The sequence below is a fragment of the Engraulis encrasicolus genome, chromosome 3, assembly GCF_034702125.1.
Source record: "Engraulis encrasicolus isolate BLACKSEA-1 chromosome 3, IST_EnEncr_1.0, whole genome shotgun sequence".
Classification (NCBI taxonomy): Eukaryota; Metazoa; Chordata; class Actinopteri; order Clupeiformes; family Engraulidae; genus Engraulis; species Engraulis encrasicolus.
The window spans coordinates 18,978,063-18,993,062 of record NC_085859.1 but is presented as its reverse complement, the minus strand read 5'-3'; the positions used below and the strand labels follow the sequence as shown (position 1 = coordinate 18,993,062).

General features: G+C 47.9%; 1 protein-coding gene across 1 annotated transcript; it reads left to right on the top strand.

Moving 5' to 3' along the window:
* The first annotated feature begins 9,393 nt into the window (after positions 1 to 9,393).
* Positions 9,394 to 10,515, top strand: tcima (transcriptional and immune response regulator a). The gene has a single exon (XM_063194342.1). The coding sequence runs from the start codon at positions 9,523 to 9,525 to the stop codon at positions 9,823 to 9,825; it is 303 nt and encodes a 100-aa protein (XP_063050412.1). The 5' UTR covers positions 9,394 to 9,522; the 3' UTR covers positions 9,826 to 10,515.
* The last annotated feature ends 4,485 nt before the right edge of the window (positions 10,516 to 15,000 follow it).

Sequence of the window (15,000 nt, the reverse complement as noted above, 5' to 3'; positions counted from 1 at the left end):
TTGGATTACATTTTCCCTTTTCAATCTGTACCCAGACAAGTGCCAACACAAGTGCCAAAATGAACAACCATGCATACTCTGTGTACATAAATGAGTCCAAAGCTTGTCCTTGCGGCCAGTGCTTGAAGTGGAAAAAAAAGAAGTGCAGGCACCCTAACTGTCCGATTACTGTATATCATCCAAAAAGAAGTGGAGGAACCCTCGCCACTTGTGAAATGTGGCGCACAAGATTAGTGCTGGAACTCTGATGATGAAAATGAAGAGGTGGGGGAACTGAGTTCCCCTGAGTCGTTCCCCCCCCCCCACACACACACACACACACACACACACTTCAAGCACTGCTTGTGGCCCTTAGTGCCTCCTTTTCAAAATAATGTACTGCCTGAGGTAAGACGTGGTGCTTTGCTTTAAAAACTAAAATAATAATGTATGGTGCAGTTTTACATACTCTTGCCCGTTATACTTATACCAAATTGCTACTTTCACTTTCTTACCTTGATACAAGACAAATCATGTATGAAATCAAATTGAACCTTAGAGGGTGAATTCGTTAGTTAATGGTGGTCATAATAATTCTGTTGCCCCGGCGACAAACTGCCTGCAACGTAGAGTATAGTAGAGTTAGGCTACTTTCTTTATCCCAAGAGGAAATTAAGGTGTCAAGCTGCTTACAAATACTAGAAGCCACACTGGCAGGAACAGCCGAGCAGAAAGTTAGCACTCTTACAACGATAACATATAACCTGGCAAGGGAGCGGTTTGGAGTAGAGGAGAAGAAAGTGGAAAGTAAGTCTGTACATCAGCCTAGTAGAAGAGAGAGAGAAATCAAGCGCATGAGGGAAGAAATTAAGTCACTATCCAGACAATTCAAAAAAACCCCAATGGAGGAAAGGGAAGGCCTCAAGGACCTGACGAGTCAAATCCGGGATCGCTTACGCCGACTCAGAAGGGCAGAGTGGTTACGGAAGAAAAATAGGGACAGAGAGAAGAAAAGGGCCCAGTTCATCAAAGACCCTTTCCAATTCACCAGAACTCTTCTAGGTGAGACAAAATCTGGGAAGCTGACCAGCCCGAGAGAAGAGGTGGAGGCATTCCTGGAGGAGACTCACAATGACATCTTCAGGAACCAGCGCCTGGAAGGTAACCCAACCATCAGCAGCGTAGAGGCCCCAGAAAAGGAACTCGATACCAATGATCCAACGTGGAAAGAAGTCCAGGAGGTAGTGAGGAAGGCCAGAACAGGATCTGCCCCCGGCCCCAGCGGTATACCCTACAAGGTATATAAAAAGTGCCCAATGCTTCTTCGGAGGATGTGGAAGCTGTTCCGAAGAATTTGGAGAAAGGGTGCCATTCCATCGTGCTGGAAGAGGGCAGAAGGATGCTTTGTACCAAAGGAAGAGAACTCCTCAACCATTGAGCAATTCCGAACCATATCTCTACTAAGTGTGGAAGGAAAAATCTTCTTTTCTGTATTGGCCAAAAGGATGACCTCTTACATGACGGACAACAAATACATCAACACGGCTATCCAGAAAGGCGGAATACCTGGCTTTTCCGGATGCCTGGAACACACGGGTGTTCTTACCCAGATGATCCGCGAGGCCAAGACCAGAAATGGCAACCTGACAGTAGTCTGGCTTGATCTGGCCAACGCCTATGGATCTATTCCTCATGCCCTAATCCATGCAGCACTAGACCACTACCACATCCCGCAACACATCAAGGGAATGATCACCAGCTACTTTGGAGGGATCCAGATGCGATTCAAGGCGGCCCATTTTACAACTCGGTGGCAGAGCCTAGAAAAGGGCATAGTGACTGGATGCACAATCTCCCCCATCCTTTTTGTCATGGGAATGAATCTGCTGATTACAGCTGCAGCAAAGGAGGCAAAGGGCCCGAAGATGGAGTCAGGCATTCAACAACCCTCAATAAGGGGTTACATGGATGACCTTACTGTGACAACCAGGACCCATGTGGAGGCGAGATGGGTGCTAGCAGCTCTGGACCATATGGCAACATGGGCCAGACTGAAGTTCAAACCAAAGAAATCCCGTAGCATGGTGATCAGAAATGGGAAATTGACCAACAAGTTTAGGCTGCATGTGCAAGAGGAACTGATCCCGTCATTAGAGGAAAACCCCATCAAGTGTCTCGGAAAGCGGTTTGACAAATCACTGGCCGATCACAACAACATCGTCAATATGGAGAAGCAGACAGAGGAATGGTTGAGGAGAATTGAGAAGTCAGGACTGCCAGGGAAATTTAAAGCGTGGCTCTATCAACATGGACTGCTGCCAAGACTCACATGGTCACTGACTGTGTATGAAGCCCCGATGACAAGCGTGGAAGGAATGGAGAGAAAAATCAACAAGTATCTCCGGAAGTGGCTGGGGATTCCTCCAAGCTTCACTTCAGTAGGCCTGTACATAAGATCGGGACAACTTCAACTTCCTCTGACGTCCGTGGTCGAGGAATTTAAGATTGCCAAGTGCCGAGTCGTTATGACCTACAGAGACTCCCACGATGACCAAATCAAACATGCCGGGATCACCACGAGATCCGGCCGCAAGTGGGGAGCTGAGTCAGCGGTCGCACAAGCAGAGAGCATGCTGAAGATCCGTGACATCATCGGAGCACCGTGCATAGGAAGGCAGGGTCTTGGAGCAGCCCATTTCCAGCAGTGGAGCAAAGCAGGAACCAGGGACAGAAGAGCAATGATCCAGGAGGAGGTTAGAAGTCTGGAGGAGGAAGGGCGAAGGTCAAAGGCTGTGGCTATCTTCCCAAGGAGCCTGGACCAAGTGGGACCTCCCCAAGCGGAAGATTACTTGGGCAGACCTATGGAGGCTGGAACCATTTCGCATTTCCTTTTTACTGCGCTCAGTGTATGACACACTCCCAACCCCAGCAAACTTGCACAGGTGGGGACTGACTGACAGCCCACTGTGCAAGCTTTGTGGGGAGAAAGGAACCATGGCACACATCCTGTCTGGGTGTAAAACCGCACTTGCCCAAGGAAGGTACAGGTGGCGCCATGACAAGGTGCTCATGACACTTGCTGACACCCTTGAGCAGGAGAGGAAGAAGAAACGGCAGAAACATCTAAAGGCCACAGCAATCCAGTTTGTAAGGGAAGGGGGAAAGCCACCAACCACAGTTACAGCAAAACCCAGTCTACTGCAAAAGGCCCAATCCTGGGAAATGAAGGTCGACCTGGGGGGAAGGCTGAAGTTCCCGCAGTTTGTCCAGACATCCCTGAGGCCGGATGTGGTACTGTGGTCAGAAGAGGCGAAGAAGATCATCCTCATAGAACTTACTGTCCCATGGGAAGAGGGGTGTGAGCAGGCGTTTGAGAGGAAAAGCGCCAAGTATCAGGACCTTCTGCACCAGTGTAGGGAGAAGGGATGGCAGGCATGGCTGTTCCCTGTTGAGGTCGGCTGTCGAGGGTTTCCTGCCCAGTCGGTGTGGAGAATGTTCACAGCCATCGGACTGGGAGGGAGGGACAGAAAGGTTGCAGCTCGCAGGATGGGGGAGGCAGCGGAGAAAGCCTCGTGCTGGTTATGGAGTAGGAGGGAGGAGGTTAGCTGGAAGCCAGGAGGAGGAGATGGGCAGTGACTTGGCCACCACTGCCGGCCCGCCACAGGTAGGCTGTTGTGGTTAAGGGCCGAAACAGCCAGTGACCAGTGGATACCACCTGAAGATATCAAATCCTCCTGGCCAAGGCTACATTCACTCAAGGTGAATGAAGGAGAAGCATCCCCGGATGTATATGTAATCCAAAAAATCAAGTAGGCCTACAGAGTGCTATTTCTCTGTGCAGTTGGACAAATGGGCACAAAAAACAACCGCCATGTTTTTCACCGCCACAAGCCCTGCAACCCCCCACATGTTCGTGCAGGAACCTCGCCAGAGCTGTGTCTGGGGATCCCTCTGCTGTTTCCTGTTCCATGTTTTGAATCCTGTTGTGGATCGGCCTGGTCGCCGCGGAGACCGACGTCGCGGAGCAGGCACGAATGGAATGCCAGCCGTGGTCCAAGAGGAACTGGATGGCCCCGTTCAGTTGGCACAGTGGCAGTTTGTGGAGGGAAGCCTGCAGGGCCAGGCGTCTATGACCCTGCAGTGATCCTCAGTACTGACACTGCAAACACATGGTATGGTGGGGTGGGGGGTAGGAATGTGTGTGTGTGTGTGTGTGTGTGTGTGTGTGTGTGTGTGTGTGTGTGTGTGTGTGTGTGTGTGTGTGTGTGTGTGTGTGTGTGTGTGTGTGTGTGTGTGTGTATGTGTGTGTGTGTGAGTGCGTGCGTGTGGGAGGGGAGTCATGTTTCAGTTAGGAGTCCAGCAGTTCCAGATGCCTTTGCACGATTGTTGCATAAGGCACGTCCCAACTAACAGCATGTCCCGGAACTGAATCATCGTAAATAGCTGGCCTGCTTACCGTTAGCACGGCTAGTTCCTGTAAAAGGTCGCTTGGCTAGGGGTATCCAGAACAGGTGCTGTAAAAAAGTCAAAAAATAGAACAAGATACATGTGGGTTCACACGCTTGTAAACACCCGCAACACACACAGCTGGGCTTGGTTTTCTCCTGGCCTCCATCGGTGAACCGGGAACTGGATGTACAGTAATTGGCTCGTAAATCCACCTGTTGTGTTGTGTGCTGTTTGTTTTTAGCTGGAAGTCGATCCACACATTGCAAGTAAACAATCTCAAATTGACCAGTGCCACGGCATGGAGTGCTGCACAGTAAAGCAAAAAAAATACGGTGTTACAGTAATTCAACACTTAGGCCGGCCGCACATTGGCTCCGACAGCACTGCGGCGCACTTTGTTTCCGACATCATTCGGACCCCCAAACCCAATTTCACACGAACATAGCATTGAAAGTCTCTAATTGCTATCTGACATCGGCGAATCCGCGGACATCGGCGCCAGTGTGCGGGGTTCTATTGAAAACAATGGAATCAAATTTTTGCGAAGCAGTGCTCAGCACTTTGTCGGCGCCTATGTGCGGAAGCCCTTTGTTGATTTTAGCACCATCGAGAGTGTATTTGGCCCCAGAGTACTCTCTAAGGGTTGAAGCAGCACTGCACTTCTTACTGTGTTATGATAGATATGCTGCAGTGCACACCAGGAAACCACAGCTGTTGATGAACTCCAGAGGTATCTGTTGCCCCCAATGTTTGCCTGTTACTCATTGATGGCCATGCGCTGGCCTGAAGCCCTGGATTGCACTAGTAATCTACACTATATCTACGGGGCCGCTGACAGCATTTGCTGGGCCTCAGACAAAGTAATCTGAAAGGGCCCCCCCACCCCAATACATACAATGTAACAAAGATGTTATTGTGGCCCCTCCTCTCCCCGGGCCCGGGACAACTGACCCCTTTGTCCCCATCTGTCAGCTTCCCAGACTATCTACAGTGAGGCCTATATACTGTACAATACATGAACCATCTACTATGTTGTTGCACAATGTAAACTTCTGGTTTTCATGGAGAGATAAAACATGCTAGATATGTTGTCAGTGACGTACAACAGGCTACAGCTGTTGCGAAACTACTACCAGTACATATCTATACTACCTATGCACAGTGGGGTCAATGTACTACATGAACTATACATAATGTTGCACAATGTGAAGGACACACCAGTAACGCAAACAGTTTGCGTTTGTTTTCCGGAAAAGAAAGCAATTGTGTATCGTAGATTTCACAATTACCATTTTTCGATTTTTGCAAACATGCCGAATCTATTTGCCTTGAACTTTGAAATGTGCTGAAATATGCATTGAAATACAGACGCTGACAATTTCTGCAGGTACATTTCTTTTCATTGCACTGACTCTTTTTAAGGACACATTTTTACCATCATTGCAATGCCATCACATCGTATCTGTGCCAATTGAATCCAAATCTGTTGCAACCTCTTAACCTCTTAATGTAGCCCTGCATTTGTTGTTATCTGCTGTTATCTTGCACAGGCCTGCACTTCAGTAGATGTAACTACTCCAGACATGTCTGTGATAATCCACAGATAAGGTCGGGGCTTTTTTGGCCGACATCAAATTAATATTTAATTTACAGCTCCAGCTATAAGGGTAGATAGAGTGCTGCGCACAGCAAGATGACTTCTAAACAGATGAGGTCAGGGCAGGCTGTCTCTGTCTGTCTGTCTGTCTCTCTCTTTCTCTCTCTTCCTCTCTCTCTCTGTCTCTCTCTCTCTCTCTCTGCAGACTAAAGGCAGGAATGTTGTGAACGAAGAGAAGACACCGGAGCAGCTCAGATGGGATGCTTTTTCTTTTTAATTCAAGTGCACAACATGTTAGGGATAGGAATAGGATAGGTTAGGAATGTTGTGAGTTTTTGGAGCAGCAAGAACCCTCAGAGCACAGTGGTGCAGCAACACACACAACACACACACTCATATGGACATGCACAAACACACATACTGTAGACATGCACACACACTTACAGTACACACACACACAGGCGCGCTCACACACACATGTTCACACACACACATGCTCACACACACACACACACACACACTCACTCACTCACACACACACTTGCATGTGCACACACACATGTTCAGACACACACACACACACGGACATGCAGAAACATACTGTAGATATGTGCACTCGCGCTCACACACGCACACACACACACCACACACACACACACTCACTCACTCACTCACTCACACACACACACTTGCATGTGCACACACATGTTCAGACACACACACACACGGACATGCAGAAACATATTGTAAATATGTGCACTCGCGCTCACACACGCACACATACGCACGCACGCACACAAACCACACACACACACACACACACACACACACACACACACACACACACACACACACACACACACACACACACACACACACACACACACACACACACACACACACACACACACACACACACACACACACACACACACACACACACACACACACACACACACACACACACACACACACAGAGTTCCACATAAAGCAGGAGGGCTCATGGGAAGGATTGAAAGAAGAGACAGAAAATATTTATTTTGTAAAATTCTCAGACATGCTGACTGCCAAGTTATTCCGCTCTGACATGTTGTGTCAATTGATAGTGACAAGCCAGTGATGTTTGCGCAATCACTTTGTTATCATTAGTGTTCCAGAAGAGATAATGCTTCCGGACTCTTCACGGCTGTAAAGTTTTAACATTTTTAACATTTTAATGGCTCTCTGGTGCCTCAACACAATAACACAAATAAGTGTTATTTTTTTTAATCTTGATAGGCAGGGTTCAAAATATTCTTTCAGAAAAAAAGTTCTTTCTTTTTTCTTTGGGGAAAGTTTGGCCACAGGAAAAAAGTGTTTAATCGCAGGAAGAACAGTACTGCTGTAAAGGGAGAGCTGTGATATCAATAAACAATCAACCAATCAATTGCATGCCTTTTATTTGAGACAGGACGGTGAGGACTGTGACAGGAAAGCTGTGGGAAAAAGAGATGGGGCGGATCGGAAAATGACCTTGGGCTGGAATCAAACCTGTAGCCCCAAGCGTAATGGTAATGGTATGAAAGTTTTTTTTTTATTTTTATTTTTACAAGAAACATGCTCCTTTTACAGCATATTCAAATGTTTCAGTAGGCTTTCACACCACAGAATTACAATTGGCAATGAACAAACACCAGTTACTGGAAGTCTTGTTAGGTTGTCAAGTTGCTGACATATTTCACAATGCGCACAGGAGGCAAGTTGACATCTTCAGGCCCCCGGAGTGTTCAGTGGCTGGCTCCAGTGGTCTGCAAAGGGGGGAAGGCATTGTCTGTGCAGGACGGTCTGTTGGGGAAGACCTCTGACCTTCGGTTAAAATTAGTGCTGCCATTGTTATGATTAATAAAGGACACTTGGCTTGCGTTGCTGGGCAGGGTTGGGTTCACTTTGCTCGCGACTTGAACAAGAACTTCCCTTTCCCCTCTGCCTCCCTCTGCCTCCCTCCCTCCACCTCCCGGCTCCCAGAAGATCTCATTGTCCCCCCGCTCATATGTTTCTCTGCGCTGCAGGCTCGGGCTCTCTAAAGGTCATAAAATATGCTTTCTTCACCCTGACACTGTTTCCGCACCTTGCCCTGATCTTCCCTGTGTGGCTCCAGTCGTTATGGCCATGCCAGTCTAGGACAAGACGGCCGTATCCTGCGAGGGAGACAGGCAGACGGTGCTCAGACAGCCTTGAGAGGCCCTGGCGAAGACCAAGACAGGGTGGCAAGGGGGTGGGGGGGGATGCGGGGTTCATCACTGATGGCAAAAAAACTGGCATTTTTCTCATTTGTAAGCCTGCCTGGTACACGTTTCACCATAAATGGTACCCTTGAGATCTAATAATAATAAAAAAGAAAAAATAAAGAAACATCATACATTTTTCCCACACCACCCTTTCTGACACGTGAAACCCCTCATAGTAGAACATACTGCTCTAGGGCAGCTCATGGAGTCCTGGTACTGTAACAGCATACCAGTCAGAAATATCTTAGTCAGGCATGTAGGCCGAAGCGTCTGTAAACAGGCTGTTTATTCTTAGTACACAAATGTCTAAAAATGGAACTCTTTGGCCATTCCCGTCATGACCAAATGAGTTGTTTTGATGGCATATCAACATTTAGGGTATAGAGAGCGCTTGTTTGTTTGCAACTTGCTAATGGGGAAAGGCCAGTAATTTCTACTGATGGACCCTGCAGATAACAAAATCAGAGTTGCTATTGAGTGCAGGAGACTGAACTAGCCAGAGTGGAAAACATCACTTGGTGGCTTTATTTGCAATTGTGCAACTTTCTCCAAAACAGTGTAATTAATTATAGCCTATGTGTCATTTCCTACACTGAGTGTGACTGTGATTTATTTGTAAACTTGGGCTCCGGAAGTTGGATTTTCTTTGGGAAGCTTTGGGCAGTCATTTCATGTTGTGTGATATGAAAAATAGGTTAACTATAAGTGATAAGTTTACCTTAAACTGAATAAGAACATAATTTGAGTTTGTTATGACATTGTTCCAACAAGTCATACGAACCCATAATATTCTGCCTAACCTGCATACAGTACAGTCAGTTACTAATATTTCAAGTTTGCCCCACGTTTTAAAGCATAATAATAATTTTGAACTTTCAAGTGGTGTTAAAACTTGTTTTACAACACTATACAAACAGAAAACGTCTTCCGTGAACTCTATAGTACAGCTGCGCTCGTGCGACTACATTGTTCTTCAGCTTTTCCCTTTGAAAGGCGTGCTCTGTGGGTGTGCATGTGCTCGATGACATGACGAGCGTAAGTGGGTCCTGGCGGTCGGGAAGCCTTGAGCTGGCTTATAAATAGCGTTGGCAAGAGCAAGAGCGCACTACTCACAGAGCACACAAGCACACGGCAACCCAACTCGACTGACAGAGTTGGCGCTCAAGCCTTACTGCCGCGAGCAGCACTCAAGAAGAAACACTACAGCAACCAAGCCAACAGAACACAAGGATGTCTTCCTACGTGACTTCGGACTGCCACCGCGTCTGCCCGTCCTCGCACGGGAACCGCTTCGACACAGCGCACCGCAAAAAGGCGGTGGGGAACATCTTCGAGAACGTTAACCAGGACGCTCTCATGAGGCTGTTCCAGAAAACGGGAGACCAGAAGGCAGAGGAGCGGGTCCGGAGCATCTTCTCCTACTCCCAGGACCCCGAGGAGACAGCAAAGGCTCTGATGGCTCTGAAACAGCGCAAGAAGGACAAGTTCCTTCGGATCGCAGGGATTGTTCGGAACCTGCTGAAAATCCGTTGACTGTTTTGCTAACCGGCTCGTGACGAGTCGTTGTTTGATCCAGTGCACACGTCTGTCAGCTCCCTGACTCCTGGAAAAGAGGATGTTGGAAATAGACTGGCAAGCGGACATGGAGATGAGCTAGGGGCTTTCTGGCTGAGATGCTCAACGAAAGTCGCCCGGACTGGACACTTTGGAGATGTCCACTCCACCCCACTGATGCAGCCCGGCTGGATGGAGGGATGCGCAGTGACCTCTGCTACGAGAGGTGATGCGACGCAGCGATGGAGTTGCGTTGCTACAAGATCCTTGGGGCCTTTTCACGCTCCAAACACAAGTCAAAGAGACACTTGCAACAAAGTCTCAGTGATGATGAACTTGCATTTCATAAATGCACCTTTTATCTTCTGTACACCTCAAAGGTGTCGTCAATGTCAATGGTTGATACAAGTACTGACAGAGTGATGAGAGACTGGTGCCGAAGATATTGCCTGAAAATGTTGCCTGCTATTCGCGAAGAAAATGCCTTGTCTCTGTACCAGTTCCACTTTGTTATATTTTGCTGTTTATTTTTTCTTTTCATTAGTGGCCACTAATTTATTTCTAAAAAAATGTTGTGTAAAAAAACACATGTGCAAAAAAAATGCAAGCTCATGCATTTTCTACGAGCTATTTTTCAATTTCTATAATAAATTATGAACTCAAGAAGTATTCTCTCCTCTCCTTTTGTCATTTCATACCTCATACACACCTATGACACCTGGGAACTCTAGACTGCCATACCCACAGTTGCAGATTTTCCTATATATTGAGTGTAAATTATGCTAAGAAAACAGCAATAGAGAAATTAAATAGAGAACAGCAAGCTAATAGAGAAATTAAATAGAGACCAGCAAAACTAATAGGTAGAGAAATTAAATAGAGAAACCGTTACACATGGGCAAAGTTATAATGTAATTTTGGTATTAGGCTTATTAAAAATATGTAAATCATATAGGCTACCACAATACGCTAAATTATTATTTCATTTGAGAGGAAAAAAAAAAGTTATGGGTGCGCTTATCTAACAGTCAGTCATTTACTAACCCAGCAAGGTTTTTCTCTGTTTACATTCCATCTAACATAACACAAAAAACCCATTAGTCAGCTGTAATTGTGTGTAAACAGACCATCAAAATATTGAAATGTGACCAGTGGCTGAGGACAAACAGGGAGAGGGGATGTAAGTTGATAAGCACAACATAACACAACAGCTGACCTACTGATGGAGGAATTCAAAATAGAAGCGAGCAGGGTTAATCCAAAGCAATAAATACATCCATCCAAAGATATCACCTCCCGTCTTACACCTGATTCATTTCAGGCCTGGAGGTGATTGTGATAATCCTCGTTGATTAGTCATGATTAATACAAGAGGAAAGGATGGATTAATAATGAATGGCAAATAGCATTGTGTGGGTTCAAGGNGGGGGGGGTGGAGGTGGAGGTGTGGGCACTGTAATTTGGTACCGTTTCTCTACTCAGCCCCTTGGATAAGCTTAATGTGTTGGCTGGGTTTCCATCACTGTCTCTCTTGCTGAAATAAGGGCATTTCAAAGGAGGGTGGTTGTGGTGATGGTGATGGTGGTGTGTGGGGCCTATTATGTTACGCGCTCCATGTGGTTTAGCCTTCCCTGAGCCTTTCTCTCTTTTCTCCCCCTGCTGCTGCTGCCGTGGCCGCTTACCAAGACCGGCGCAAACCAGTTCGCAGCAGGAACCAAGCATGACTGTAAGCGAGGGAGAGGGGGAGGGAGGGAGCGAGCGAGCGAGTGCGCAGCGCAAGCAAACAAGCTGCCTGGGGGTTGGGTGGGGGGTGGTGTAGCGAGTCGTGTGTGTTTGTGTAAGGTGCGCTCCATCACCCCGGCCAAAGAGTGGTTTAAGTGGTATTAGCAGGGCTTTCCCGGCTGTTCACCTTGCTCAGGCGCAGGCTATTTCACTATTTGCTGTATGGTCAGGAAATCGCTCTGGTCAAGTGTCAATATGAGCAGGTTGTTGATGAGGATGATGCCTATGATTATAGGCGATGTTGCATCAGTGACTAAAGGTGTTTCATCATCCAGGTAAGAATGTCGTGTCCCTCACACACACACACACACACACACACGGACATAAACACGGACATACACTCACACACATGGGCGGGGATTAGCCGGCAAGCAAGGCTGAGATCAGTCCATGTCAGTTAATCTCATTCGCTCTAAAGAGTCACTGTGCCGGCTGAAACCGGTTGCAGAAAGCCCGTTGATGCGTCATCTGACATCTGACTACCTGCCTCCCAGCGCTTCACAGTGCCAGACACACAGGCAGACAGCAGCAAGGAACCGGCACCTCCCCTTCCTCCCTTCCATGGCCCCAGGGCGGGGTTTTCTACTCAGGTGAATGCTCACCTGACGCATGCTGTAGGAAGGCAGCCAGCAGGCGGGCGGACAGGCGGGTGCGCGGGCGGGCAGGCAAGCGGGCGGGCGGGCGGGCAGGCAGGCAGCCAGGCGGGCGGGCAGGCAGGCGGGCAGGCAGGCAGGGAGGCAGGCGGGCAGGCAGTCGGGCGGGCGGGCAGGCAGGCAGGCGGGAGGGCAGGCAGGCAGGCAGGCAGGCGGGCAGGCAGGCGGGCAGGCAGGCGGGCAGGCAGGCGGGCGGGCGGGCAGGCGGGCGGGCAGGCGGGCGGGCGGGCGGGCAGGCAGGCAGGCAGGCAGACAGGCGGTTCTAGGAGGGTACTCTCTCACCTCCCAAGCAGTGAAACCACCTTTAGGTCCTCTGGCACGCTATCGTGTTTTCATACTCATGTAAGGTCACGCACAGTCGCATACATTCTGACACACACATGCACTCAAACACGCACACACACACACACACGCATTGCGCGCACGCGCATTCACACACACACACACAGACAGACACACACACAGACACAGACACACACACACACACACACACACACACACACACACACACACACACACACACACACACACACACACACACACACACACACACACACACACACGCACACACACATGAGGCCTGACTACATTCTGATTTTACACAACACTATAGTACATGACCTCACGCAGACCTATAAAAGCAAACTCTTCTTTGACAAGGTTTCTGTGATGAAGCATACAGCAACCTTTAGACAACTGCAGAGATATATGAAAAAATGCCGTAGGCCTACGTTTGCAGCCAAACACACTGTATGCCTGTCAGTGTAGATTGAACATATTGAACATGTTAGGCCTCATCTCCTCTTCAGATGTGTGAAAAGTAGAGGCAGAAGTAAAATGGAATTAGAAGCCATCATTAGGTACTCCATAGATACAGTGGAATAACCGACGTTAACAACTATCATGTATAGTGTTGTATCTCACATCATAAAATGTACTTCTACTAAAGTTTACACCTCTGCTCCAGACGATGTGTGCAATTGTTCTTCTCTCACATTCCTACATGCCTCTGCCTGTCCCTTTTTAGTGTTTCACCACATACTTCAGTGACTTCTATTTAAACTGCAGTCAGCTCCCCCCTTTTGTTTGGAAGTTGTTTTTATCTCGCCAACTAGCGACACTGTGTGTATTGTGTTCTTTTCCTTAAAAGGCAAGCCCGATTGTTTGGGACAGGCAGGCAGGCAGGCAGGCAGGCAGTAACAGACGGAGCTGAGCAGGATATTGAAGCCAGCGCTCTTGCCGACACTCGTCTCTGTCGTGTGACAAGATGCTTAACACCAGGCTGTCCTCTCTCCCACCCTCTTCCTGTCTTTCACAGAGGGCCGTTGCCGGGCACTTTGATGTCAATACAACAGACTTCGTGGCAGCACGCGGAAAAAAAAGAAAAGAAAGAGTTCTTGGGGTTCTGTGTTTGAGAGATTGCCATGGTGATAGGAGAGAGAGAGAGAGAGGGAGAGAGGTAGAGAGAGAGTCAACGACAGACAGAGAGAGAGAGAGAGTCAACGACAGAGAGGGGGAGAGAGAGTCAACGTTTCCGCTGAGAACCGCCCCAGCTCCAGTTCAAACCGGTCGTGAGGGTGCCGGCCGGCAAGAGAGGGAAAAAAAAAGAGGAAGTGAGTATGGCATAGTACGCCGTGTCGACCTGCGTCAGCTTTCACACTAGTCTGATGAAAGAAGCCACACTCACACGCGGTGTCCGCTGCCCAGTGATATACAGTGTTGATAAAACACTTCTCCTACTCCCTGGAGACCGCTGTCATTTTTACATAACACAGGATTTGAATTGACAATTTGTTATAAACCCTAAATTTAGAAGTGTTTTTACTCTTCCGTGGAACTTCAAAAGCTGAAATGATAAATTATGGAAAGACAAGATGAGTTTATTTTTAGCCAGTTCAAACATTGGAGTTGGTGTTTCAATCTCCTAGGTCGGGAAGCCGACAGGGGGCAACAAAGGGTCAGTTTCCCCGGGCCCACGGAGAGAGGGGGTGCAAGATTGGGGTTTCATTACATTGTACTGGGTAGGGGGCCCTTTCCGATTACTTTTGTCCTTGGCCCTGCAAAGGTTGTTAGCGTCCCTGCTCCTACTGTAGGAGTTCTATTTCTGTTTTGCAGGATGGACAAGGAGACAGCAAACATGAGGAGAGGATAAAAAAGGCCCAAAACAGAGAGACCACAGCAATGCAACACAGAGATAATGGCTTGTAGATTAGCAGGGGCCTCTCAGAGCCTCTTCTTTCGAAACGTTTTAGCTGAGTGTCATCACCATGCCCTATTCGAGGCTTTCGGAGAAACTTTGTGGTTAAAAAAAGAAGAAAAAGATAGTTACGGGAACCCTTGATTGCTGAGCGATTAGCGAACTAGCTATGTGGAAACCTCACATTGTTTTACAAACAGGAATGCTGATTGTGTTCTCGAAAGTGGGCTTTTCATTCTCCGGAAAGCGGCTCGGTAAATTAAATTATAGTGCGATCCAGATGGTGTTTTTTTGATGACTCCTACAGATGCGAAGAACACTGAGATTTAATAAGATCACACATTTACTCACAGACGCACATGTAGACAGACACGCACGCACGCACGCACACACAGACACACACACACATGCACACACACTCAAACAGTTTTTATTGCAGGCCTCACAGCCCGTCTTTGATGGGTTATGCGCACAAAGAGCCTTGCGTCACTATTTCGCCGGGCCTTTCATATGCCTCCAAAC

Bases quoted from the DNA above. Each gene is read 5' to 3' on its own strand.
- tcima (XM_063194342.1), top strand. From the start codon at position 9,523: ATGTCTTCCTACGTGACTTCGGACTGCCACCGCGTCTGCCCGTCCTCG.